This window comes from Hippopotamus amphibius, chromosome 10 (assembly GCF_030028045.1).
Source record: "Hippopotamus amphibius kiboko isolate mHipAmp2 chromosome 10, mHipAmp2.hap2, whole genome shotgun sequence".
NCBI lineage: Eukaryota > Metazoa > Chordata > Mammalia > Artiodactyla > Hippopotamidae > Hippopotamus > Hippopotamus amphibius.
The window spans coordinates 29,691,730-29,716,852 of NC_080195.1; the positions used below are offsets into that span (position 1 = coordinate 29,691,730).

A 25,123-nucleotide genomic window follows, 5' to 3' on the forward strand; every position below is an offset into this window, starting at 1 on the left:
AATTCATTCAAGGATGACCAATCTCAAAGGCAACCAACTTACCCCAAATTCATTCAAGCTGATCAGTATAAGAAAGGGCATATCCATTAACTTAAAGTCAAAAAAAAAAAAAAAAAAGGCTATCACAGGTAGCGGGTGGGCTGACGATGGACATGGTAATCAGAGCAAAGTCTGGGTTTTCATTAAGTATCATCTCACTAGAATAGAATAGCCTTCTTCATTAATATGGCTACCTAGCCAAGGAGCCAGAACGCTCATGACAGCTGGGCGGGGGACCTTTATCTTTACAAAATGCTGAATACCTAGGAATAAACTTTTTTTTTTAAAGTAATTCAAGCTTCTAAGAGCCTTTTCTTATTTTAATATACAACAGTTTCTCATTTTCCTAAAAATGTATGACACTGATGGTTCATTTACAAATTAAGTACAATTAACATGTCAATCAAGTGAGAGATATAAAAGTGACATCTTAAAAATAAATTCCAGAAAAGCATATTGAATGGCTTTTTTGAGTGGAATTTTTTCTCATAAGATTTTTTAGAATTCAGGCGAATATCCTCAAATCAAAATAAGTTGTAAATCTGACCTCTATACTAAAAGTGCTCTCCCAAAGTAACACTCCAACAATACTCAATTTAATTTTTCCAACAGACCAAGAACACATTCTAAAATCCTATATAACAACATGAAAGGATGATGCAATAAGACAGATTAAATCAATATGCAGCACAACTGGTTTGGGTCCATCATATTACAATTTTAACAGGCCTTCCTGGTATTAGAGAACAGTTTCAATACCAATATGACAGATTAAACTTTGGATTCCCCCAATTACAATGATAAAATGAAAACAAAAGGTCACACACATTTCATCCTTTTCAATATGAAAATAAAATAGGCTCCACTTAGTTCAGCTACTGTTTAAGTCTACTAGTATTTAAGCCTTTAGAATAGTAACTATTTCAAATCACACAAGCAGATGCACTTGAATATATTTGAGAGTTACTGCAGCTTTCCCGAGAGTGACCTGAAGTTCCCACCAAAAAATCCTGGCACCTGAATGATGCTCTGAGCTCTGCATGCCTGCTTCAGAGATCATTGCACTGCGCTGAATTGACATTTGGAGACTGTACTGAGCAACTGTATGAAAGCAAAGGGAAAGGATGGAAGAGAGTTTATTTTTAAAAAACACTTCTTAACACACCCATCGCCTATAAGCAAGAGCTATCAGAAACACCATTTTAAAACACACACATTTCTAGTTTTCCAACACTCAAACTACAGCAAGCAGATAATCTACCACAGCAGACCTTCCTACCCCTCCTCTCTCCCACACAGTGCTTTGCCAAGAGCACAAGCCCAAGTAAAATAACCGAGGCAATTTCCTTGTTTACTTAAAGAATAGCAGAAAACATGCTGACTGCTTCTGAGGCTTCTGAAACAAATGAATTTTCAATGTTTAAAAGACTTTCCATGATCATGTTTGCAATAAGAGTAGCAAGGATTCCTTCAGCTAGTAAAAAAATATACTTTTAACTTTATTAAAAGGGTTAAATTTTACACTGCAGTTCATTAGCATGCCTTGTTCGCAACCAGAAGGAAGAGGGAAGGGGGGGCCCGGGGGAGCAGCAAAACACACAAGATGGAAAACATTACTACCTCCTTTGGTGGTTATGCATAATTTTAAAGGACCCCAAGATGTATGGTAAGAGTTCATGAATAGAAAGGGGCTTAACAATCTGGACTGGCCCCTTCCAGATTCATACTGATGTCGAAGAGAAGAAGGAATTTATTTACACTGCAGTGCCTGGCAGCAAACATGGCTGCCCCTGCCCCCTTTAGATCCGAATAGTCTTCACTCCCTCACCAAAACCATCGAATTATGGCCAGGTCTCTCCCTGTCTTGCTACCATTACACGAACACACCTCCTCCTCCCTCAAAGCAGTAAAATCCACACCTCCCCATTTCACAACACCACCACCACTAGCTTCTCTATTATCTAGCCTTGAAAGAAAAGGCACAGAATACACACAAATATAGGAACAAAAGGCTTTCCCTTCCTAACACTTGAACAACCCCATTCCCCTTCTTTTCCCCCCCACTCTGTGACGCCTGGTCCATAGCTCTCATCCTTCTCAACATTCAGTTCATTTCCTTCCCAAGCCCAATCCTGGGTCTCCCAGTTTCCTGAGTCTATTTCCTATCTTTCTAACTGCATCCTGTCTCAATCATTTCTCATCCCTTTTTCTTAATCCCTCTTTTCCTCCACTTCCATTCCCTCGTGTCTCCCTTGAGGCCCCATCTCTCCGTCAAATTCTTTCTCCTTCCCCCCCCGCCGCCCCCAGACTCTCCTAGTTCCCATACTCCACCCCCAAACCTGTCTATTTCTCAGTCCGCCCAGGTCTCTAATCTCCAAACCTAACTCTTCTCCTCCCTCCCTGCCCCCCCCCGTTCCATCTTCATCCCCGCCCCCATCCCACCTCTACTCCCAATTCCCAGCTCAGCGCCCCTCCATCCCTCATCCCAATCCCACCTCCCCTGCCCCACCTCCCAATCCCCTCCACACACCCCCACCTTACCCCATCCTTCCAAACTCCCTCTGAACCCTTTCAAGCCACCCGCCAATGTTCCCATGCCTGCTAAGGTCTCTCTCCCTACCCAGGTCCCATCCCTAGGTCGCCCCCTCCTCGTCGTCCCCTCCTCAGCCCTTCCTTCCAACACAAACACACACACACCACACCACACACGCACGCACACACGCATTCACTTTACCTTCAGTTTGTTCCATTCTAACCCCCCGGCCGTGTCAGTACGATCACAGGAGAGACACGGAGGCCCGGAGTGGGGCTGGGGTGCGGGCAGCCGCCGGGGCCGCGGGGGGAGAAGGCGGAACCAAGCTAGGCCGCATGAAATCCCCGGGCTAGATTTCCCCCGCGCCGGACGCCTCTGCCATGGCGGCCGGCACCGAGGAGGGCCACGGCCGGGCCGGGCCGGGCGCGCAGCGAGAGGAAGAAGGCTGCGGGCGGGCGGGCGGGGTGGTGGGCAGCGGAGCCTGAGGGATGGGGGTCGCCGCGCCGCTGCAGCTGCCAGAGACCAGCCCGCGGCTGGCGGCCGAGCCGCGGCAGCAGTGTCCTCGGGGTCCGACTCGGCCTCGCACGCCTCTCCGCGGCGACCAGCGGACAGTGCCCCTCGGCCTCCGCCTCCGTGCTGGCCGCCGCCGCCGCCGCCACCCGCTCCCGCCGCTGCTGCCGCCGCCGCCGCCGCCGCGCACAAAGCCCCCCCCCCCAACCGGACTCGGGGCGCCGCCGCCGCCGCCGCCAAATCCTCAGCCGCTCATTGGCCGCTGGCCGCGGCGTCTGCCGGGAAATGTAGTCTGGGGCCGGAGGCGCAGCGGGCGAAAGGAGGAAGAGGCTCGTCCGCGGGCGCAGTCGAGGGGCGGGAGCGGGGAGAGTCAGACACCCGGGCGGCCCGGCGGAGTCCGGACGAGACGTGAGACCGCAGGCGGTAAAGGCGGAGGGACAGGAAGGCACGACGCGGTGGGGAGTGAAAAACGAAACAAAACTGGAACACAGGATAGGGGTCGGGCCTGGGAGGCCGAAGGGTGCTCGTGCGTGTTCTTCGATGCCTAGGAAGTAACAGCGCACGCCGGTCACCAGATGGGACTCCTCGGGGTGACGCTGCGACGCCCGTCCCTAGACCCTAGAAATCCCCTACAAACGGGCGCCCGGTTAAGATGAGCGGGAAAGGGGATTTCTGTGCCTCCCGGGCTGTCTCCCGCCCGACGGCTGCCGCAGAGGAGCTCCCGATCCCCCTCCCCCCAGGCTCGGCGGGGGGCAGCGACTTCGGAGCGGAGCCTCGGGGGACAGTCACGGGGGGCAGGCCCCGCGGGCGCCTCCCTGGCCGACCCCGGGTCCCCGCACGCCCGCTTCCTGCTCGCCCCGCGGGCCCGGGGGCTTGTGGGTAGCGGGGGGGAAGGCGGCGCCGCCCGCACCAGGACCCAGAGGGGCCCGCGTGCTTCCCCGCCCGTCACGTGCCCGGCCTTTGGCTGCTCGCGGCCAGGCCTCGGCTTCGAGGGATGAGGGCGTGTGTCCCAGACAGAGCGCCCGCAGGAATGCGAGGACGGAGCGGGAGTTAAGGTTCTCTGTAACCCTACATCCCTCCCCATCCTAGGAAATTTATGGGAAACAGTAGAAGGTCCCAGGTGCGTGACACGGTAAACTAGTCTTGCAGGAGTGTGCAGATTTGGTGATGTTTCCTGGGGCCTGGTGTTAACGGCTTAGGACGTGGCAGCACAGAGGCGTGAACGTACAAAGGAAACACAGGCAGCGATCAGATGAGGAAACCAATACTCCGTTCTGAGAATAATAAAGTCATATCACCACTAGACGTTAGACTCTCCATCGACGTTACAGTGCTGGATCTATTTGGTACCGTTACAGGCAACTCCTGCTATCTTTATCTTTAAATACCACTTAACAGGAAATAAAAGATCCCCACAGATCAGTTATTTTCATGATTACTAGTTATGTATTCGTCTAAAAAAAAAACCACAAGCCTGTTAATAATGCCAAAGATGATATTCAGAATTAAGCATTTCTATTGCTATTAATCATTAACTATTTCTAAACTTATGCTTGTGTGGTTCCTATGCTTGTGGTACCAAAAGTTAAAGGAATCAATAAAAGGACATTTTTGTTTGTTCTAAATGTCTTTTTAGAACACAGATTTCCAAAGGTGGCCACCTGGGTTTATTTCAAACGCTTTATTCTATCTCCTGGAAAGAGGTTAAATTGGTCTTTTTTTTTTTTTTCCTTTCCTATGATCCTTTCTACCTCCATCCTTCTTTCCACCTTCCTGCATCCTGCTTGCTTTGTTGATAAGCTGTTTCCTTGGCCTGACACCTGGATTTCCCCCTTGAGGAGAATGTAGTGAATTATTTCCAGGGATTTTATTTTAATCTGCTTCTAAAGCTATGCTGACAAGAGTTTAAAATTAAATTTATGTGAAGTAAATGCATAGTCTCTTCCTGCATATCATATACATTGTTCATATTTGCTCTGAAGCCGTATTTAGGGAAATGACCATAAAAAATAATAATTTACATTTTTAGCATCTAACATTTTATGAGGTTCAAAACATGCTTTCTCTTCTTCATGGAAAGTGAACAAATAGTTCATTAAGAAAGCAATCTAACACAATTTTCAGGGCCAAGGTTAGGGAGAAAAAAATTTTTTTTGTTTCTCTTCTGAAGAGTATATTAAGAAACTCATTACATGATAAATCACTCATCCTGAAAGTGAAAAAAATCACCAGGCCTGAAAGCAGAAGGCAGACGTTGCTTTGAACCAATGGATTTCAATAAGAAAGATTCTTAACCCTTCCCTTGTTAAAATGGGATTGCAGACATATGGCCATGGTTAGAAAATCTAGCTCATCTTTCAAATACTAAGCTTGGAATCGTTCATCTGGTTTATGAATACTTAATGATTTTCACTGTGCCTGGTTGTAAATGAATACAATGCATGAATAAGAATACTTCCTGAAAAAAAAAAAAGAATATTTCCTGGTATAAAATGTCTCCCAGGGAACTGAGTGGAATATTTTTGCATCTTTTAAGATATTTTCCAGAAAAGTACATGTACATGATAGTGCAGTGGTTAGTTTATGAAATTAATGTGAAAATTATACCTACCTAGCCTTATAGAGTTCAAAATTTACCATCGGGAATTTTCAGGAAAGGAAAGGTAAAAAGACCAAAGCTTTGTAGATTTTGTTAATTCTAGTAAATGTAGAACGTGAAGTGAAGCCTTTTTGTGGAAACTTGGGTATCAGACATGCACAAAGGGCCCTCTAGTGGCCAAACTGAAAAGTTTTGCCTATGTAACAGTTGATCTATTTGGTTATTAGCTGAAAAATGCTCTGTGGATTAAAAGCACTCTGCATTAAAAAATAATAAAATTTTATACCCGCCATCTTTTATTCTTACAAATGTGCAGCCCAGATGAGTAAGGTCTGTGGTCAGTCACATGTTAAGACAGGTATTCTCCATGTGAAAGCAATTCCTTCCTGTCTGGTGTTAAAGTAGAGCCACCAAAATTTTGTTTTCCTTCTAGAGCCAGATAAAATGGATGGGTAGAGATAACTGGGGAGCGAGAACACTTCTGGATCTTTCACTTTGCAAGATGGCTCAGTTCCCCATCCTAGGAACTGAAGTGCCCCCAAGCCTGCAGTGTCAGTGTCATTGCACAGCTATTATAATACACATTTTAAATGTTATTTGAGAATTCACAAACTATTGAACATAAGCAATATCGGTAAGAGGACATTTATAAAGCAATTTTCTTCAGTGGAATTCAGATTTGCAGGTGAAGATTTCATAGCACTCGTCTTTGGCCCTGGAGATAGGAGGGGGATGTTTTCCTCACCATTCCCGCCCTTTCTGCCTCTCCCTCCCCCCACTGCTTTCCCCGCCCGCAGTTGCGGAGTTGGAAGGTGGGGGAATATATCACAGTGATGTAATTGGTGACTCCCAGATGGTCACCATGGCGACTATCAGGCATATTACGCGACTGGTAGGGTAAGATCTTCTTTAATTCAGCCTTCAAGGAGGGTTTTTGTTTTGTTTTGTCTGCGGGGGGGACTGTGAATCCGCAGCCTACAGAATGTGAACAGGCAGAAAAACATCAGTGTTGAGCCCCCCAGCATAGACACTCCTTAAAGCCAGTAGAGGAGTCATTTCGCGGGTGGGAACCAGACCTTGCTGTCCCCGGGGCTGCCACTGCGAAGGACGCCCTTGCTCCCCAGAATCCGAGCGCTCATTGGTGGGTGGTGTCGTCACTCAGGGTGACGTCACGGCTGAGGAACGAGGTGGAGCCATAGAGACTTGGCTTCGGGCCCTTCTAGCTGCGGGAGCTGCGGGAGGAGGGGGATTGGGAAGGCACTGGAGGACTGAGGCAGCCGTTCCGGGGAGCCGGCCGGAGGAGGTAGGGGTGGGCGGGCCGAGTCCTCAGGCTGTTACGTGGTGGACCGCGCCTGCCTCTTTTCCTCCGGAGCCCGCTCTCTCCGCATCCTGCTCCCCCCATCAGCGCCCAGCTTTCCCGACAGCTTCCAGGCTCCACCCCGCGCTTTCCACAGCCCCTGACCTCGGCCCCCGGGCCGCGCCCCAGCTTTGGGACTCAGCCTCCATCCCCTCTCCTTCCGTTCTTCGCTTCCTCATTTCTTTTCCGTAGCCTGCGCCCCGATTCTCCTCGCCTTCCTTCCATAAATCTGTATCGCCAAGGCCCGTATTCTCCCCGCCTGCACCACCCCCGCTCCAAAAAACAAAGACCCCACGCCCCCAGACCCCATCACAGCAAACACAGTCCACCAACACACAACGCGCACCAAAGCCACTGGCCGGGGAGGCCGAGGGTGCGTTTTGCCCCCGTGCCGTCGAGAATCAGAGGCAAAGGTAACCGGAGCAGCCTGGGGCCCCAGCGAGCGGGCGTGGCGGCGCGGAAGCGCAGGCGGGGCTCGCCGCCCGGCCACGCCCCGGCCCCGCCCCAGCCGCCGCCCGGCCCCGCCCCCCGGGAAGTAGTTGCCCACAGTCCCGGCGGCGAGTGCCCAGGGCCCGAGGGCGGATTAACCGCCGGATCGGGTCTGGTCTGGTCTGGTCTTCCTCCAGCAGGGGACCTCCCGCCCTTGGTCTGGGTTCAGATGTTCCGAAGTATCATTTGAATTCTTGTTCAAAATGTCAGCTCTGTGGTTGAGGTTTCCGTCTAGGAGGGACTGGTACTCCTTTCCCAGCGGCAGGAAAGCAGAGTTGACACTGTGAGATACTAAGGCTCTCGCTGATTCAAGGCTAAGAAAGTATTATTCATGATTGTTGGAAATGAACGTGAAGATTTTACACCTTGAATAGAATATGCAAATTTTCTACCCTTGCAATAGTTAAAAACACGTAGATCCTGATATCTGTATAATCGATGCGTTTTTAAAGTACTGAATTGTTTACTTACTCCTTCTGCCTAGGTCCCTATGTTGACTTGTTGAGAGAAATATAAATATGGCCTTCTACACTTATAAAACAGTCTCAGCTATTGTCCGAGCAAGGTAAGCCTTGAAATTCCCTCCTTCCCCCAATATAAACTTTATTCTTCTAGATGGAAAACATGTAAAAGGATAGGCTTAGCACACAATTAAAGCTTTGTTGGTTTTGACTGTGTTGGTTTTTAGGAAGCTGACTTTTTTTTTAAGAACTTTTATTAAGATACAGTTAACATACAATAAACTGCATATATTTAGAGTGTACAATTTGGTATCCCAATCTCCCAGTTCATTCCCCCCCAACCCTACCTGCTTTCCCCACTTGGTGTCCATATGTTTGTTCTCTACATCTGTGTCTCTATTTCTGCCTTGCAGACCCGTTGATTTGTACCATTTTTCTGTATTCCACTTATGTGTGTTAATATACGATATTTGTTTTTCTCTCTCTGACTCACTTCACTCTGTATGACAGTCTCTAGGTCCATCCATGTCTCTACAAATATCCCAGTTTCATTGCTTTTTACAGCTGAGTTGTATATACCACATCTTTTTTATCCATTCATCTGTTGATGGACATGTAGGTTGCTTCCATGTCCTGGCTATTGTAAATAGTGCTGCAATGAACATTGGAGTGCATGTGTCTTTTTGAATGATGGTGTTCTCTGGGTATATGCCCAGCAGTGGGATTGCTGGGTCATATGATAGTTCTATTTTTAGTTTTGCAAGGAACCTCCATACTGTTTTCCATAGTGGCTGTATCAATTTACATTCCCACCAGCAGTGCAAGAGCGTTCCCTTTTCTCCACACCCTCTCCAGCATTTACTGTTTGTAGATTTTCTGATGATGCCCATTCTAACAGGTGTGAGGTGATACCTCATTGTAGTTTTGATTTGCATTTCTCTAATAATTAGTGATGTTGAGCAGCTTTTCATGTGCCTCTTGGCTATCCGTATGTCTTCTTTGGAGAAATGCCTATTTAGGTCTTCTGCCCATTTTTTGATTGGGTAGTTTGTTTTTTTTGTTTTGTTTTGTTTTGTTTTTGTAGTTTGTTTTCTGATATTGAGCTGGATGAACTGTTTATATATTTTGGAGATTACTCCTTTGTCTGTTGACTCGTTTGCAAATATTTTTTCCCATTGTAAAGGTTGTCTTTTCGTCTTGCTTATAGTTTCCTTTGCTGTGTAGAAGCTTTGAAGTTTCATTAGGTCCCACTTATTTATTTCTGTTTTTATTTCCATTATTCTAGGGGGTGGATTAAAAAAGATCTTGCTGTTATTTACATTGAAGAGTGTTCTTCCTATGTTTTCCTCCAGGAGTTTTATAGTGTCTGGCCTTACATTTAGGTCTTTTATCCATTTTGAGTTTAGTTTTGTGTATGGTGTTAGGAAGTGTTCTAATTTCATTCTTTTACATGTAGCTGTCCAGTTTTCCCAGCACCACTTACTGAAGAGGCTGCCTTTTCTCCATTGTATATCCTTGCCTCCTTTGTTGTAGATTAGTTGACCATAGTTTATCTCTGGGCTTTCTATTCTGTTCCATTGAACTATATTTCTGTTTTTGTGCCAGTACCATACTGCCTTGATCACTGTAGCCTTGTAGTGTAGCCTGAAGTCAGAAAGCCTGATTCCACCAACTCCACCTTTCCTTCTCAAGATTGCTTTGGCTGTTCAGGGTCTTTTGCGTTTCCATACAAATCGTAACATTTCTTGTTCTAGTTCTGTGAAAAATGCCATTGGTAATTTGATGGGGATTGCACTGAATGCATTTAAAACTCACCCCAGTTTTTCTATACGCTTTAGAACTCAGGCTGAGTAATTTTGTAGAATTGTAGAACAGGTAAGATACACGACATAATGGCTTTAGAGTCACACCTCTGTAATTGATGAATGTTACATGAGGCTCTCAGATGTAAAAAGGAGTAAAATGGCTGGTAAACAAATCAATCCTAGGGCATGTACCTGCCCTAGTAGGGTCTGTTATCACTTATTTATTCCAAATAATATTCACTGAGAACTTACTACATGCCAGACATGTTGTACATTTTCCTTTTCCGCCACTCAAAAAGTGCTGTATCTTGGCATGCTTCAAAAATTGTCTGAAAGAATGGAACAAGCCACATTTTTGCCAAAAGAAGTCTCTTTGCCAGAAACTTTCTTTGCCTAGCTGGGTCTGATTTTTACTTTTAAACAATCTGATGTGCCAGTTTAGCTGAAGATTGTGAGTTGTTGCAAGACTAGAATGTAGAGATCCGTAGCTGGGGAGCCCAATTCTAATCCTTGTTCCTACCATACTTTAGGAATCTTATGTGAAGGGCATTTCAGCTATAAGGCCCTTTCATTTGGAGGGGACTCCTGGGCACTGCACAGACAAAGCAGTGTTATGTGATTGGTTAATTCCCTCAGGGACCATGAAATGTTTTGCTCAAACAGCATTCCTGTAGAGTAGCTCAAGACACAAGTGTTCCACCTGCTCTATGATAATAGAGACAAAACTTTCAAACATAATCCCAGGTGAAAAAATGTTTGCTTTTTAAATAGACAGTTTCTAACTTGTAATACAGCAATTATTCTTAGGAATTAACTTATTTATATTTCTCTTAGAGTATATCATTCACCCATAAAGCATACTATTCTTCAACTGGGCTAGACAGTTACATTTCATTCATTCACGAACATAATCTGCTTTTACAATGCAGGCTTAAAAACGATTCTTTTATTTTTACCAGATAAAATATCTATTTCTTTAATTTTTTGTTTTGTAATAGTATGTGCTCAACTCAAGGATGTTGCTCTTTATTCCAGATTCCCTACCAGCTCTTCTTCCTCCCCATCATTTGCACTTCTTCACTCGCCAGATTCCCGTTTAAAGAAAACATATACAAAGAACTATGGAAGCAAATACTCCTATCCTAGTCAGACAGGCAATAAAGTACTTCACTTAAGGACTAGAATAATACAAAAGCTGCACACATCTACTTATTGGCTGCAGGAGGTCCCTGGTAAACCTCAGCTGGAGCAAACCACCAAGAAGCCACAGGTACCAAGCCCTCAGCCAAGAGAAGAGACTGGCATGAAGATTAAGGAAGAAAAGCGATCTTATAGACAAATAATTATGGATGAACTCAAATATTATTACAATGGATTCTATTTGCTTTGGATTGACACCAAAGTTGCTGCCAGAATGGTTTGGAGGCTGTTGCACGGACAGGTGCTGACCAGACGAGAGAGACGAAGGGTAGGCAAGAATCATATTTGAGAAAGGAAATGTAAAGTTAAAATGAACTCTTTGGGAACCAACTTTTAATTTCCACTCAAAGTTCATCTTAAAAATCCCAGAAAAAAAAAAAAAAAAAAAACCCAGAGTAGGAGTAGTAACTTATGGTGAGAACCAGAGTTTCTTACTTGTCTGCAACTGACTTGCTGTACAACTTTAGGCAAGGTTCTTAAAGTGTGTGTATATTTGCCCACGGAATGGTTATAACTATGTTTTCTAATTACTCCAGGGAGTTGAGAGGCTTCAAGTTTGATCTGTGCATCTGGAGTAGAAACTGCTGTTAATATATTAATTATATGCATTTGAAAAACCAATTTTAACAGAGACCGTGTTATTAAAGTATGGACCCCTAACTTAGATGAAAGCTCAGAGACGCCAGTAATATGTTTTGATTGTCAGAGATTTCCTTGAAGATATCCCATAAATGTTACTTCAGAGATATGGTACAGAGGCAAATCTGGCCTTTCCATTTTATTAACAGCTGCAGAAAATCTGTCTTGGGTTTTTTTTAACACTTTAAGAACTGAGGCAGACGTTTGTTTTTATTTTTGGCGTGCCCTACAGTCATGAATATTTGCATATCCGTTTAATCCTTTAGCTGCTGAGAACGTGTGCGGATTTATTCCGCCTGGTCCCATTCATGGTGTTCCTCATTGTCCCCTTCATGGAATTCTCATTGCCAGTGTTTCTGAAACTCTTCCCAGACATGTTGCCATCAACTTTTGAAAGCGAATCCAAAAAGGTATGTAGCATTTTTAAACTTTTTAAAAAATTAATAGACAGTGTTTTAGAGCTGATTTTAAGTTTTACAGAAAAGTTGAACAGAAAGTACAGAGGTCCCCAGATACCTCCCTTCCCCTGCTATTTCCCCCATTATTAACTTCTTGCATTCGTGTGGTACATTTGGTACAATCGAGGAACCAATATCTATACATCAGTATTAATTAAATCCCATATGTTACATTAGAGTTCACGCTTTGTGTTGTACAGTTTGATGGGTTTCGAAAAATACATAATGTCATGTATCCACTATCACAGTATCATACAGAATAGTTCCCCTGCCCTAAAAAGCCCCTGTGCTCCACCTTTTTCCCCTCTTCCCTCTTCCCCCAACCCGGGGCAATCACTGATCTTTTTACTCTCTCTACAGTTCTGCTTTTTCCAAAATATCGTGTAATTGGAATCATACAGTGTGTAGCCTTCTCAGACTGGCTTCTTTCACTTAGAAGATACATTTAAGGTTCCTCCATGTCTTTTCATGGCTCATTTCTTTCTATCACTGTATAATATTCCATCATATGGATGTACCACTGTTTATCCATTCATCTATTTGAAGGACATCTTAGTTGCATCCCATTTTTGGCAATTATCAATAAAGCTGTTGTAAATAGTCATGTGCAGGTTTTTGCGTGGGCACAAGCTTTCAGCTCATTTGGGTAAATACCTAGGTGAGCAGTTGTTGGATTGTATGGTAAGACTATATTTAGTTTCGTAAGAAATAGCCAAACTGTCTTCCAGGGTAGCTATACCATTCTGCATCCCCACCAGCAAGCAATGAGAGTTCCTGTGGCTCTACATCTTCATCAGCATTTAGTGCTGTCAGTGCTTTGACTATTAGCTATTCTAATTGGTGTGTAATGGTATCTCATTCTTATTTAATTTCAATTCCCTGACATATGCTTGTTTGCCATCCATTGTGTCATCTTTGGGGAGATGTCTGTTCACATATTTTGCCCACTTTTTAAAAAATAAATTCATTTATTTATTTATTTATTGGATTTATTTTTTTATTGGCTGTGTTACGTCTTCATTGCTGCACATGGACTTTCTCTAGTTGTGGCGAGTGGGGGCTACTCTTCATTGTGGTGTGCGGGCTCCTCATTGGTGTGGCTTTTCTTGTTGTGGAGCATAAGCTCTAGGCACGTGGGCTTCAGTAGTTGTGGCACGTGGGCTCAATAGTTGTGGCTCATGGGCTCTAGAGCACAGGCTCAGTAGTTGTGGCACGTGGGCTTAGTTGCTCTGTGGCATGTGGGATCTTCCCAGACCAGGCATCAAACCCGTGTCCCCTGCAGGTGGATTCTTAACCACTGCACCACCAGGAAAGTCCCAGTTTTAGCTTTTTAACCATTAAAAAATAAAGAAAACAAAAATCAACTGTTACTGCAGTGACTAGTTGAACAACAGGCATGATTTATTCAGCCAAACAGACCCTTTAGTGCTTGTGAGTAGTCCCTGGGAAGAGGGTGTCCTCCTTTGATGGCCACTGTGAAGGTGAAGGGCTGGACAACTGAGGCAGCTCCTTCATCCTCTCCACCTGTGCCACTGCCAGACAGATAGATGAAGGCGCGGACACAACACTTTGAGAGGACAAAGAGGGCAACTTTTAAATCAGACTGGGAAATGTTTCACAGAAACAGTAACCATGGACCTGAGACTTAAAGAGTAGGAGAATTTTACCATGCTGTTTGAAAGGCATTCTGCCTAGAAGGAAGAGCACTTAAGATGGCTTAACAGTGTAGAAGAGTATGACGGAATCAGAGACCACTGACTGGTTCTTTGTGGTTGGAGCAGGGAGTATAAGGGGATGGGTGGGAGAAAATGAGACAAACGTGATGTGTTGGAGTCAGGTTGGAAAGCATCTACCACCCTAAGGAATTTAGACTTTGACAGTGTAATGGAAGGTGAGTGTAAGCAGCGGTGAGAAAAATAGTAATCTCTATTTTAGGTCAATCTAAATAATCTAATCAACCATGATTAGAGCTGTATTTTAGAAAAATAACTTGCTGGCAAGAAGGATTAAAGAGGGCAGAGCCAAGAGAGGAAAATCAGCCGGAATGTTATTGCAGTAGCACAAGAGAGAGATGACAAACATGAATTATAAAAGTTGCATCAGAAATACAAGCTTGAAGGTAGATTTGAGACAGATTTAAGGGGTAGAATCAAATTGCAATATTCAATTGCCTGACAGTGGTTTAGTTTACTTACATTTAAAGTAATCGGGCTCTAGAATTAATACCATGGGATTCCAAGGAATGCATTAGTGAGTGTAGGAAGATGGGGGGGATGAGGAAGTGATTTATATAAATATTCCTCTTTCCTAAACACTGCTCATTCCCCAAACATACATGTACACACATCACGGCCACAGTCTTAGAAAATACTTTCTTTGCTTTGTTCCGTGAGCAGAGGGACGAGAGTGAGTGTGAGTGTGAGCGTGAGGGCCCCTAGCTTTCTGTTTACCCCAGGTCACAGGCCCATACACTTCTCTTTCGTGGTGCTTATCTGGTATACTTTTACAGTAATTTGTGGAATTACTGAATTATCATTAGTCGATAATGGGTTGTCTCTCCCATTAGATCTAGTCCATGAGGGACTAGAGTTCCATGAGGGAAGGAACTCTTATTTGTTTTTGCTCATTTTATCCCAGCACCTAGCACATGGTGGATGCTTAATAAATAAATGGGTGGATGGATACTGATGAATGAAATGGATGGCTAAATGGAGTTTGATGATGGTATTGCCATTGTGTAATGTGGAGGCTGATTCTTTTAAGATCTTTCTAAAAAAATCAGTGATTGCTATGATTGGCTGATTATTAGAATCTTTTTGGCAACTTAAGGGGGAAAATATCTCTATATATCTATATATCTATACATATGTATCTCTCTCTGTGTATGTGTGTATACACACACACACACACACACACACACATATTCCTGTTCCTCTCTATCCACCCTGACCATGGCTATTTTGAAAATACTACCACACTGCATCTCTGATAATGAACAAGGATTTAGAAATACTGGTCAACATCGTGTCTTAAGAATATACATTTAATTCTCTTTTATGTAGTGCTTTGTTCATATCTGTTATAACACTTAACTCATTGTCTTGTAATTAATTCTGTTTTCTTCTTAACTTGTAAGCTACTTTAGCTTAGAGTTAATTTCCTAGTTTTCTTTAGTTTGTGGCCCAAGCAAAATCTGGGGCCACTCAGACCAGGCGTTGGCTTGACCAGTGGCCCACATGGTTTGCACCTGGTTGAGAGATAGTATGTATCTTATTGTAAAGTGACAAAGGCTTCCATTGAGGAGACATTTTAGATCTATCAGATATTTATGATCATTGTATTGGTGAGAAATAAATGGTAACATTAAGAAGAAAAATTGCAAATTGAGGCTACTTTTTAATTTGCTCTGGTTCTCACAGAATTCCTTCAAATAGGTCTGAAGATCATAGTCATAGATGAAATAGGGATGACCAACCACAAAGCCACAGTTATTTTTCTCTCATATTTATCTACCAAGTTGTAATCATGAAGGATTAACTTTAACTTCTTCCTCTTCTATTATGAAGGAAGAAAAACAGAAAAAGAAAATGGCTGCAAAATTGGAACTAGCAAAATTCCTTCAAGAAACGATTACAGAAATGGCCAGGAGGAACAGGGCGCAGCTGGGGGACGCCTCCACCCAGTTCTCATCCTACGTCAAACAGGTGTCGGTCTTTCATATAAAACCAAACAATTTCATGTCATCATGGGGCTTCCAAATTGTTCTTAACCTCTGGATTGGCAACTACCTAAGTTACAGAGATACAATATTGCAAAGCTTTATGGGAGTTTGCAGAAAAACCTATCTTAAAGGCATTGATGTGTTGAAGATGTTGTTAACTTCTTGGAAAGAACAGTAGAATGAGATTCAAATTTTGAACTACGCCTTATTTTTCAACTGATTTAGGCTGACTGCCAACAGATTTTTTTTTTTTTTTTTTACTCCTCTTTGTAACACAGAGCCACTCCCAGACATAAGATAGAATCCATAAATGCTTTGGTGTCTTTCACACAGTCTACAGGGAAGATTCCGTTAAGTAGGAATTATGTTTTAATTTAGCCCCTTTGTCCCACTGCCCAGGTCCAGACAGGCCACAAGCCCAGCACAAAGGAAATAGTTCGTTTTTCCAAACTCTTTGAGGATCAGCTGACCTTGGAGCACCTTGATCGACCTCAGCTGGTGGCCCTTTGCAAACTGCTGGAACTGCAGTCCTTTGGAACCAACAATCTGCTCCGCTTCCAGCTCCTGATGAAGCTGAAGTCTATAAAAGCAGATGATGAAGTAAGAGGTGAACTACAGCTATTGGGAATTAGCCAGGCCTTGGGGACTGTCTTAGGGTGGCTTTGTGATGAAGTGCAGTGTCTTCTGCTGGTGGTTCTGACAGAATGAGTGGTTTAAACAACCACGGACAACCTGAACCTTGATTACTCACTTTAGGAGTTGTCTCTCGTATTCTTGAGAAGGTGCTCGTGAGCCGTTAGTAGCTTGGATGTCTCAGCTGGGACTAAAGCAGGTAGGATCTGCTGGGAAGGAACAGCAACCTAGTAGATCCCCTCTGCTTCCCTCCTGCGGAGTTGGGTGAGTCAGCCTGGTAAGAAGGGGTAGCAAAGGAAAACAGGGAGGAAAGGCAGGACCTCGGCCTCTTCTGGAACAGGGGCACCATTTGGACTGTAACTGCTAATTAGAGTCCTTAAAAAGTGGAAAGAATGTTTCTTGAATCTGAATCAGCTGCTTTAAAGGCATTCTGCCTGAGGGAGCCGGATTCCCAGAACTGAGAAGGCAGGATCCCACCGGCCCCATTTAGATGTCCGTGGTTGCTTTCAGAACTTTGGAATAAGCAATACTGGTCCCAGAAGTACCATAGTTTGGGGTCATACCAAGCAGAAACTGTGTTAAGTTATTTATTGAGGGAGTTTTGCAGACCAGGGAGTTCGTGCCGTTCCTGGGGGGGAGGGGGGAGGAACACTGCCGGGATGTACAACAAATGGTACATTGAAAGCTTTTCAAGTGGGATATTTTTCTCATGAGTCTTAAAGCTGCCACGAAAGGGAAGTGGAGTAGAGCTGTCACAGCCAGGCGAAAGGCAACGCAAGAGCGGAGAGAATTACCTTGGGGACAGGCAGTCGAGGCGTTCTGTAAACGTCTGCTCTTATCCATACCTGTTGGCAGGATTGCCTTCACCTGAACCGCTGCACCTCCCAAAGTCACCTTGCTTTATGAAGCGTCTGGCCTCTGCAGCAGTCAGCGCAGGGGACAAGGTGGTAAAGCAGCAGATTCTGCGTTTGCCCCGATTTGCTGGAATTTAGGGATTAGGTGACATTGGAACCGAAGGATCCGATACCATGCCTGACGTTTCTTTCAGGTCATTGCCAAGGAAGGGGTGAGTGCTCTGAGCGTGTCAGAGCTGCAGGCGGCCTGCAGGGCCCGAGGGATGCGATCACTGGGTCTCACTGAGGAGCAGCTGAGACAGCAGCTCACAGAGGCAAGTAGCAGCTTCCCTGGGCCCTCTTCCCTGGAACTCTCTCCCCTCCCATCTGCGGACCTCGCTTTGTGATTTCCGCTTTGCCGTCTTACCTAATCTGCCTTATTTAGTTGAGCCGTGGGCCTGTGAGGAAGCTGGATTTATTTTTAACAGAGACACGGTACTCTATGAAAGAGTTCTCTATTGCTTCGCAAACCATCACAAACTCAGAGCTCAGGGCAACACCCGCAGATGGGCTCACGCTCTGCAGGTCAGAAGTGCAGGCTGTCTTCCTTTCTGCGGGCCGTCGGGGAGACTCCACTTCCAAGCTCATTCAATGTGTTGGCTGAATTTCGTTCCTTGCAGCTGTGGGAGTGAGGGCCCTGTTTCCTCCCTGGCTCCCAGCCCCGGGCTACTCTCAGCCCCAGAGGCCCCTCCATCTGCAAAGCCAGCAGTGAACGTCTCACACAATCTCTAGCTCCCGACCTAAAGTCTCACATGATTAGGCAAGACCTACCTGGATAATCTTCCTATTTGAGGTCAGCTGACTTGGGACTTGGATTTTATCTGCAAAATCCCTTCAAGGCAGCACTTAGATTAGTGTTTAATTGAATAACTGGGAGAAAGTGTAGGTACACAAGGGACTGGGAATCTTGGGGCCACCTTCAAATTGTGCCTCCTTCGGGTATTATAAGGGCCTGGGCAAAAGCTCCAGTAGAAGGCCTGTCATCTGTGTGAATCCACCTGGAGGGCGACACCTGGCTGGTGGCTCAGCTGGGGCTGCTTTCGCAATTCGTGCCCTGCACCAGTGTCAAGTGTTAGCTTTGTAACAGATTTCCCCTGAGATAACATACTCTCTCTCAACTAATGGATTTTAACCAAGGGCGTCAATGCTTTAAAACAAAGGAATAACTCCTGTTAACATCCTCGTTCCCGTAACTGTGAAAAGGGCCATGGAGGGTACAGAAATTGCCTGGGAATGGAAGCCACTAGTGTGACTCTGAGCCACGTCAGGGAGCTGTTTCCTCTTCCATGTCGGACTTGCTCTGGTTAGAAGGTGAGCATGTTTGCAGAGGGGTACTTAACCATCATTTATTTTCTGAACACGAGTATCAAGTGACTTCATACTGTCAAATTGTTTCCTTGAAAGGATGTATCATTTTACAATCCCACTTAAAGGGAGGGAGACTACTAAGCCAACGGTACAATACTCAGCACTACGTATTATTATTCTTCCAAAAATCCTGTTAGGAGATGGCTGACATTTCATAGAAAGGAAAAGCTAAAAAGGATAAACTTCTGAAACATCTTCACTTCACAAAAAGATAAAACTATGAGATTCCACATTCACCTGTTAGGTTGGGAAAGGGAAGAGTTTGGTGACGCACGGTGTCGGGGAGGGCGGGAGACACTCAAGCACTGTGGGTAAAATCCTCCATGGAGGTTTGACAACAGCTTTCAGAATTCAAAAATGTGTTTCCTTTGACCTAGAAATTTCAGTTTTAGGAATTTATCCTATATTCTCGCACATGTATAAAATGCTGTGTCTACAAGATTATCCATTGCAGTACCATGTATGATAGCAAAAGGTTGAAGACAGCCTGAAATTCATTACCAGAATAATCAATAAATTATGGCATTTCCATACAATGGAATCCTTTACAGATGTTTAAAAAGGAGGCAGTTCCACATCTACTGGTATGAATCAATTTCCAAGATATTTCAGTGAAAGAAAGTGAAGGACAAAACAGTGTGCATGTCACCCTTGGGGTAAAGATAAACATATGAATATATATTTGCATATGCATAGGGTATCTCTGGAAGATTGTATCAGGAACTGGTTCCAGTGGTTGCTTCCAGGGAGGGAAATAGGGTAGCTAGAGAATAGGGTGATTTACCTTTTGAGTTTTGTCTCTCGTGCATGTATTATCTATCTCTGTCTATCTATCAGTTTTGCCAGTTTGGAACTTGAAAAATTACATCTCATTCTAATGTTAATTCCTTTGGTCACGAGTGAGGCTGATGTATTCTTTCACGTTATCTACTTCTTACTGAAGAGAAGATACTTAGCTCCTTTGATCCACAATTGGTTTGAGAATTTAATTGAACCTCCCTCTCCGACTGTGAGAGTGAGGGGGCTGCAGGGCCCAAGCACTGGTACAGAAGCCAGGAGGCATGTCCCTGTCCTCATTCTGCCCTTAGCACTCGGCGTGCGCCTGGGGGCTACAAGACCAGGGAAGAGGAGATGATGGTGGGTCATGTCCAGCTCTCCCGTTCTGTGACTGTCATGTTTCACCTCTCCCGTTCTCCAGTGGCAGGACCTCCACCTGAAGGAGAATGTCCCTCCTTCTCTTTTGCTCCTGTCCCGAACCTTCTACCTGATAGATGTGAAGCCAAAGCCGATTGAGATACCGCTCAGTGGGGAGGTGAGTCCTGGGTCGGTGGGGAATCCAGGCCCTGTGACTGGGACCTCTCCATAAACCTCTATTTCCCTCTTACAGTCAAAGTAGGCATTTCTTTTGCCATATCTTTTGGAATTTGGCCCAAGTGGCTTTAAAAATTTCCTTTAAGAAAATGAAAATCACTCAAACCACCTCTAGCTATAGAGCTGTTACTGTCTTTAGGAGTCTTATTTGATTTAGGAATCTTAATAGGAGTCCGGTTTATTCTTTCTCCTTAAGTATCCAGCCTTTAAAGCGGGCTTCCCCCCCCCCCCCCGCCCCATTCTTTCTTCTTTGAGACTGAATGGTTCCTATTCTTTCATGTCTATTTCGTTTGTCCAGATTCCTATTAAATTTTTGAAAGATTTTTTTGGATGTGAACCATTTTTAAAGTCTTAATTGAATTTGCTACAAGATTGCTTCTGTTTTATGTTTTCATTTTTTTGGCCACGAGGCATATGGGATCTTAGCTCCCTGACCAGGGATCGAACCAGCACCCCCTGCAATGGAAGGTGAACTCTTAACCACTGGATAGCCAGGAAAGTCCCCAGATTCCTATTAATTTTTAAGCAGTGAATGGCCAATCTAGAATATAAACATTTTTTGTGTGTGTCTTCCTTCACCTCTTTCCCGTAATCATATTTTATTGCCTTTAACTCAGCAGCCTTTTTTTCTCCTGGTATTCTACTGAAGAACCCAGGACTGGCTCAATCACCAGAGCATCTTGCTTTGGGTCCATCAGAAAATGGCCTCTCACTTCCCTAGTTTGTGGCTTCATGTCTCACTCACAACCTGCATCGGTGAGAAAGGAGGGCCCATGATAGAAGATGCTGCACATGTAGCTAAGTAGATTGAACTAAGTACTTTGGAGTGAGGTCCAGTCGTTTTGAATCTTAGTTACACTCTTGACACCTTGGCCAAGCCAACAAAAATGATAGTGTCCAGCATGAAAAATGTACTTCAGGAAATACCATATTGCTTTCCCTTTTCATATTCCCAGAGACTAATCTGGATTTGGGCTTTGTCCAAAAGGATTCTAGGGAGACTAGGAGCAACTCTAGAACATAAACCACTTTCTAACAGGGTTCTTACACATTCTTTGAGACAGACCAGCTATTGTCATTTTTAGACTGCTCTTCAGTAGCAAAGAACTTGTGGAGTAGCAAAATGTCTCAGAGCTAAATTTCATTTCCCAAATTATTCTAGAGGGGCATAAACTCTTGATCCAGATGTTGCTTTCAGGAATGGTGAAGAAAGACCTAAGAATTAAGGACAAGCTCCTAGGCATTTTATTGTTGTTTTTTGAATCCACGCTTTTAAACTTCTATTCTCCAAATATACAAAATGGAAACAAGTAGCATGCTAGGTTCAGTAGAGAACTGAGAGATATCAAGCTGAAAATACTATAGTTTTGGATATATGTAGCCCTTTTCCCTCCAAAGTACCTGAATAAATTACTTCCGAAGAGCAGTGATATATTTACTTTTCAAATCTAGTTAATGTAATTGTTGAAGCCAGGTGAGCTACTTCTTCTAAAATACCACTCCCTCCCTCCATTTTCCTGGTGTTGCAGGAAAATTAAGCAGCATCTACCATCTGAATAAATCAGACACGTTTATCATTTATTATTAGACACCAAAAATGGTAAAGATGTCAGTTTTGACTGTTATGTCAATGCTATTAGAAACTGATGGGTAAATGAGAAATGGCAACTTTTGTGGGTTTTTTTGAGAGTGAGAATGGGATCAGAATTGGCAAATCAGTTGCTTGTTAATAACGGTGGATATTAAATACCAGAATCTAATTAGAGTGCAACTTTTGTATCTAGGATGCTCACAACTCAAAAGATAAATAATACTAAGTTGCTCTTTCAGGGACATGTACTTTATACCTTACTTATAAGGGAAGTCAGGGATTTAGCGGAAAGCAAATTGTGCTAGAAAGTACTGACTACCATAGAAGTGTTTGAGTTTCAGGAAGAACAGAAGGCTTAGTTTATATAAAACATTTCTCTCCCTAGGCTCCAAAGACGGACATTCCCATGGGATTACCCACATCCCCTGAATCTAAAGCGAACACTGTGGGTTTAGCACTTCAGCTGAAGGGAACTAAGGTTAGACGATTATTTTTCATTTGATTAAGTGAAAATAAGTTAATTTCTCTATTTTTCATTGCCTGAATGAAACTGAATGTCAATACAGTGGTGTTCTGTAATACAGAATATTTTTTGGTACTGCTTGATCTGTTTCTAAGAAAGTTCAGCATCTGGCTATATATTTAGGTTCCAGATTTTGCCTGTTGAGACTTGTGCCAGATGTGAAGTAGTTGTTTCAAGCTCCGGGTAGTCATGGCAATGTGACTGTAGATCCAATACGCCTTTTGTAGTAAGTCAGTAACCCAACTCTCAGCTCTGATGTTGAAGGATGAAGAACTGATACGGCTGCCGCCTGTTCCAACATCACCCACAACACCATCAAAGCCTGTTTCATTACCTAAAGGAGCCATCACATCTGCTAAGGAAGCTGTAAGTTTCTAAAAAAAACAAAACCCTTTCCCTCTAGTTACTTTTAAGCACAGTGAGAATCTAGAATTCTACCTGTTGCAAAACACCACACCCTCTCTCCCTCTCTTCCGAACAGGAAGCTGTAGGCTGAACTTTAGTCATCTTATAACCACTACATTTTTTAAAAAACTCAGTGATCCAAACGTGAAAAAAAAATTATCAACAAACACAATCGTGGATCAGACCTAAACATGTTAAGTCTAGAAGCTAATTACAATATAGGCAGATTCTTATTTTCTGTTGTGCCAGATGGAAATAGTTCCCATATGTTGTGTATTTCACACAGGCTTCAGATGTCAGGAAATACTAGCAGGAAAGCAATTTAAATTTTAGGAGAAGTGCATGTAAATAAGAAATTACTTATCTATCCACTTTTCCCATTTGGGGGTGAGAGCAGAAAGCCTGACGCAGTAAACAGTAGAGGGTCACGGGAGAGTTGAGCTGTGGCGCGGCTCTGCTGACTCCTGAGGACCAGAGAGAACCAGTCAACACCCAGATTTTTTAAATCCAAGGCCTTGTTTGCATGTCTTCTTTCTCACTGTGACCAGTCCCTAAAGTCCTTATGTTTTGTACCCCAACACTCCAGGCAGAATCACAGAAGATAACCCAGAATAACAAGGCTAGTTCGAATGGAGCATAAGGGACTCATGGAGGATGGAGCGCCCTCTCTTCTGGCTTCCTGCCCTCGGCAATGGCATCCATCAGGGACGTCCCAGCTACAACCACCCGTGTCTGGTTTGAGATAGAAGATCAGCCGTTTAGTCCTTGGGGCTTTGTAACCACTCAGATGATGTCAGCGGCAAGAACAAGTTCAGACCATTTGGAAAACTATAATTTGCAAAGTCCACTTCCTCTGTAGCAGTAGGTTATCCCACCGGACCTTGTGTAAGGCCCACCCGCCATGTAGTTTCTGAACAGCTTCATGTCCTTTAAGGGAGGACATTTTTTGCATGATGGAATCAGCTTGGTGCCTTAGATACCTTGTCTCCTCTGGTTTGCTAACCCGGGTGAGAACTTGGGAAACTCCCAAGCCAGTGATTGTGAGAGTGCCTGACCAACTTTTTCAGAGGGACCCATGAGTAGGAACCGTGCCCTGGGAACAAAGTACCTTCTGAGACGTAATGGATAGAACTCCTCAGTTAGGTCTTCCTGGATACAAAGAAAAAGCTTCTTGGAGAAGAAAACGGGGAGCTCAGCAGACTGGCAATCAAAAAGACTTGGCTGCCGCCTGGCTGTTCTGAGACAGCCCCTTGCGGGCCCGCAGAGGTTGCAGGCATGTGGGAGGCCGCCACTCTTCCAGCACATATGGCTTCCATTAGCCGCCATTTGCTAGGAAACATAATTAAGGGTTTAAGACTTAACCATTTGTGCTGGGTGTGTGTTTTTCTCGTCTGTTTGTCTTTCACAAACAAGACTATCTGTTAGTCATAGGGGTTGTTAAGAGTCTGATGTGATCCCTACGCTACCCAGTAACAAGTATTATGTTTAGATATTTATGGGGGGTGTCTTCAGTATTGTCCATACTGGAAAAACTTAACATGATAAATAGATCGCCATGCAGCTGACCACCAGCCTTCTTCCCTTGGGGAGTGCTTAGAAGGGAAGAGGTATTTCAGCTGCGGGTGATGAAATTAGATTTCTTTACTTGCTGTGAAATTGAAAGCAGTTAGATGGGAGTAGATGGAACCAAGGAAAATACAAATCTCCCAGCCTGGGATCACCTAAATGAGGAATGTCATCAGCCCTTCGCGGCAAAGAAACGCACTGTAAGATGCTTCCCAAACCTCCTCTCCGCCAGAGGACAAGCCTCACCTTGTCCTGCCGAGGGGTCCTATGACGAATCCCCACTGTGCAGCCTTCTGGGGATCTCACCACTGGCCTCGGAAGGTGATCCACAATAAATTTTCCCATTCTTAAGATGATGGGTGTTTATTTTAATGAGCTCACATTTCAAGTGTTGCACGTGAGGAAGGGGTCAGCTGGGTCACTTGCTCACCCGTTTCAGCTGGACGCCTCGTGGGTGCTGCTGGGCTGCTCTACGGCTCTTTCTGACTTTCCCCGTGAGCAGACTGGGACTGGTTAGGTCAAGGGGCCCCTGGTCACTTCGGACATCAGTTGGACTTCACCCATTTTTGCTTCATAAACCGGCATCTAAGACACTTGATACACCTCTCCTCCCCTTCTTCTGATAGTCCTCAGAGAGGTCAAGGTTGTTTCTCTGTTTCATCACCGAGAGCACTTGGCTGGCAGTCCCCATGATTGTTAGATGCTGAAACCGAGCTAGTGGTGTTCTGATAAATGATTAACAACTGGGACTTCCCTGGTTCGGTCCAGTGGTTAGGACTCCACCCTTCCACTGCAGGGGGCGCAGGTACGATCCCTGACTCTGGAACTAAGATCCCACATGCCATGCGGCGTGGCCAAAAATAAAATATTACCACCCAACTCTGGTGGGGGGGCACGGTTGTGGGGGAGCCCTGATTTGTAGCATTTGCAGATTCTAGTGATGTAAATACTTCCACAAGGCT

At 44.4% G+C, this 25,123-nt stretch overlaps 2 protein-coding genes across 5 annotated transcripts in view; one reads left to right on the plus strand and one right to left on the minus strand.

Moving 5' to 3' along the window:
- Nucleotides 1–3,259, minus strand: part of NSD3 (nuclear receptor binding SET domain protein 3) — a 94,347-nt gene extending 91,088 nt beyond the window's left edge. For 3 of the 4 annotated variants that reach the window (XM_057697651.1, XM_057697650.1, XM_057697649.1), the window contains exon 1: nucleotides 2,774–3,259. The gene's annotated coding sequence lies outside the window, so the exon portion shown is untranslated. The remainder of the gene's footprint in view (nucleotides 1–2,773) is intronic. The other variant, XM_057697652.1, reaches the window with a different exon arrangement.
- A 3,650-nt stretch (nucleotides 3,260–6,909) lies between these two features.
- LETM2 (leucine zipper and EF-hand containing transmembrane protein 2) lies at nucleotides 6,910–24,466 on the plus strand. The gene is made up of 11 exons (XM_057697262.1): nucleotides 6,910–6,984; nucleotides 8,012–8,092; nucleotides 10,829–11,261; nucleotides 11,899–12,042; nucleotides 15,657–15,794; nucleotides 16,211–16,411; nucleotides 17,493–17,612; nucleotides 19,904–20,017; nucleotides 22,053–22,145; nucleotides 22,455–22,556; nucleotides 23,182–24,466. The coding sequence occupies exons 2-11, from the start codon at nucleotides 8,046–8,048 to the stop codon at nucleotides 23,233–23,235; spliced, it is 1,446 nt and encodes a 481-aa protein (XP_057553245.1). The 5' UTR covers nucleotides 6,910–6,984; nucleotides 8,012–8,045; the 3' UTR covers nucleotides 23,236–24,466.
- The last annotated feature ends 657 nt before the right edge of the window (nucleotides 24,467–25,123 follow it).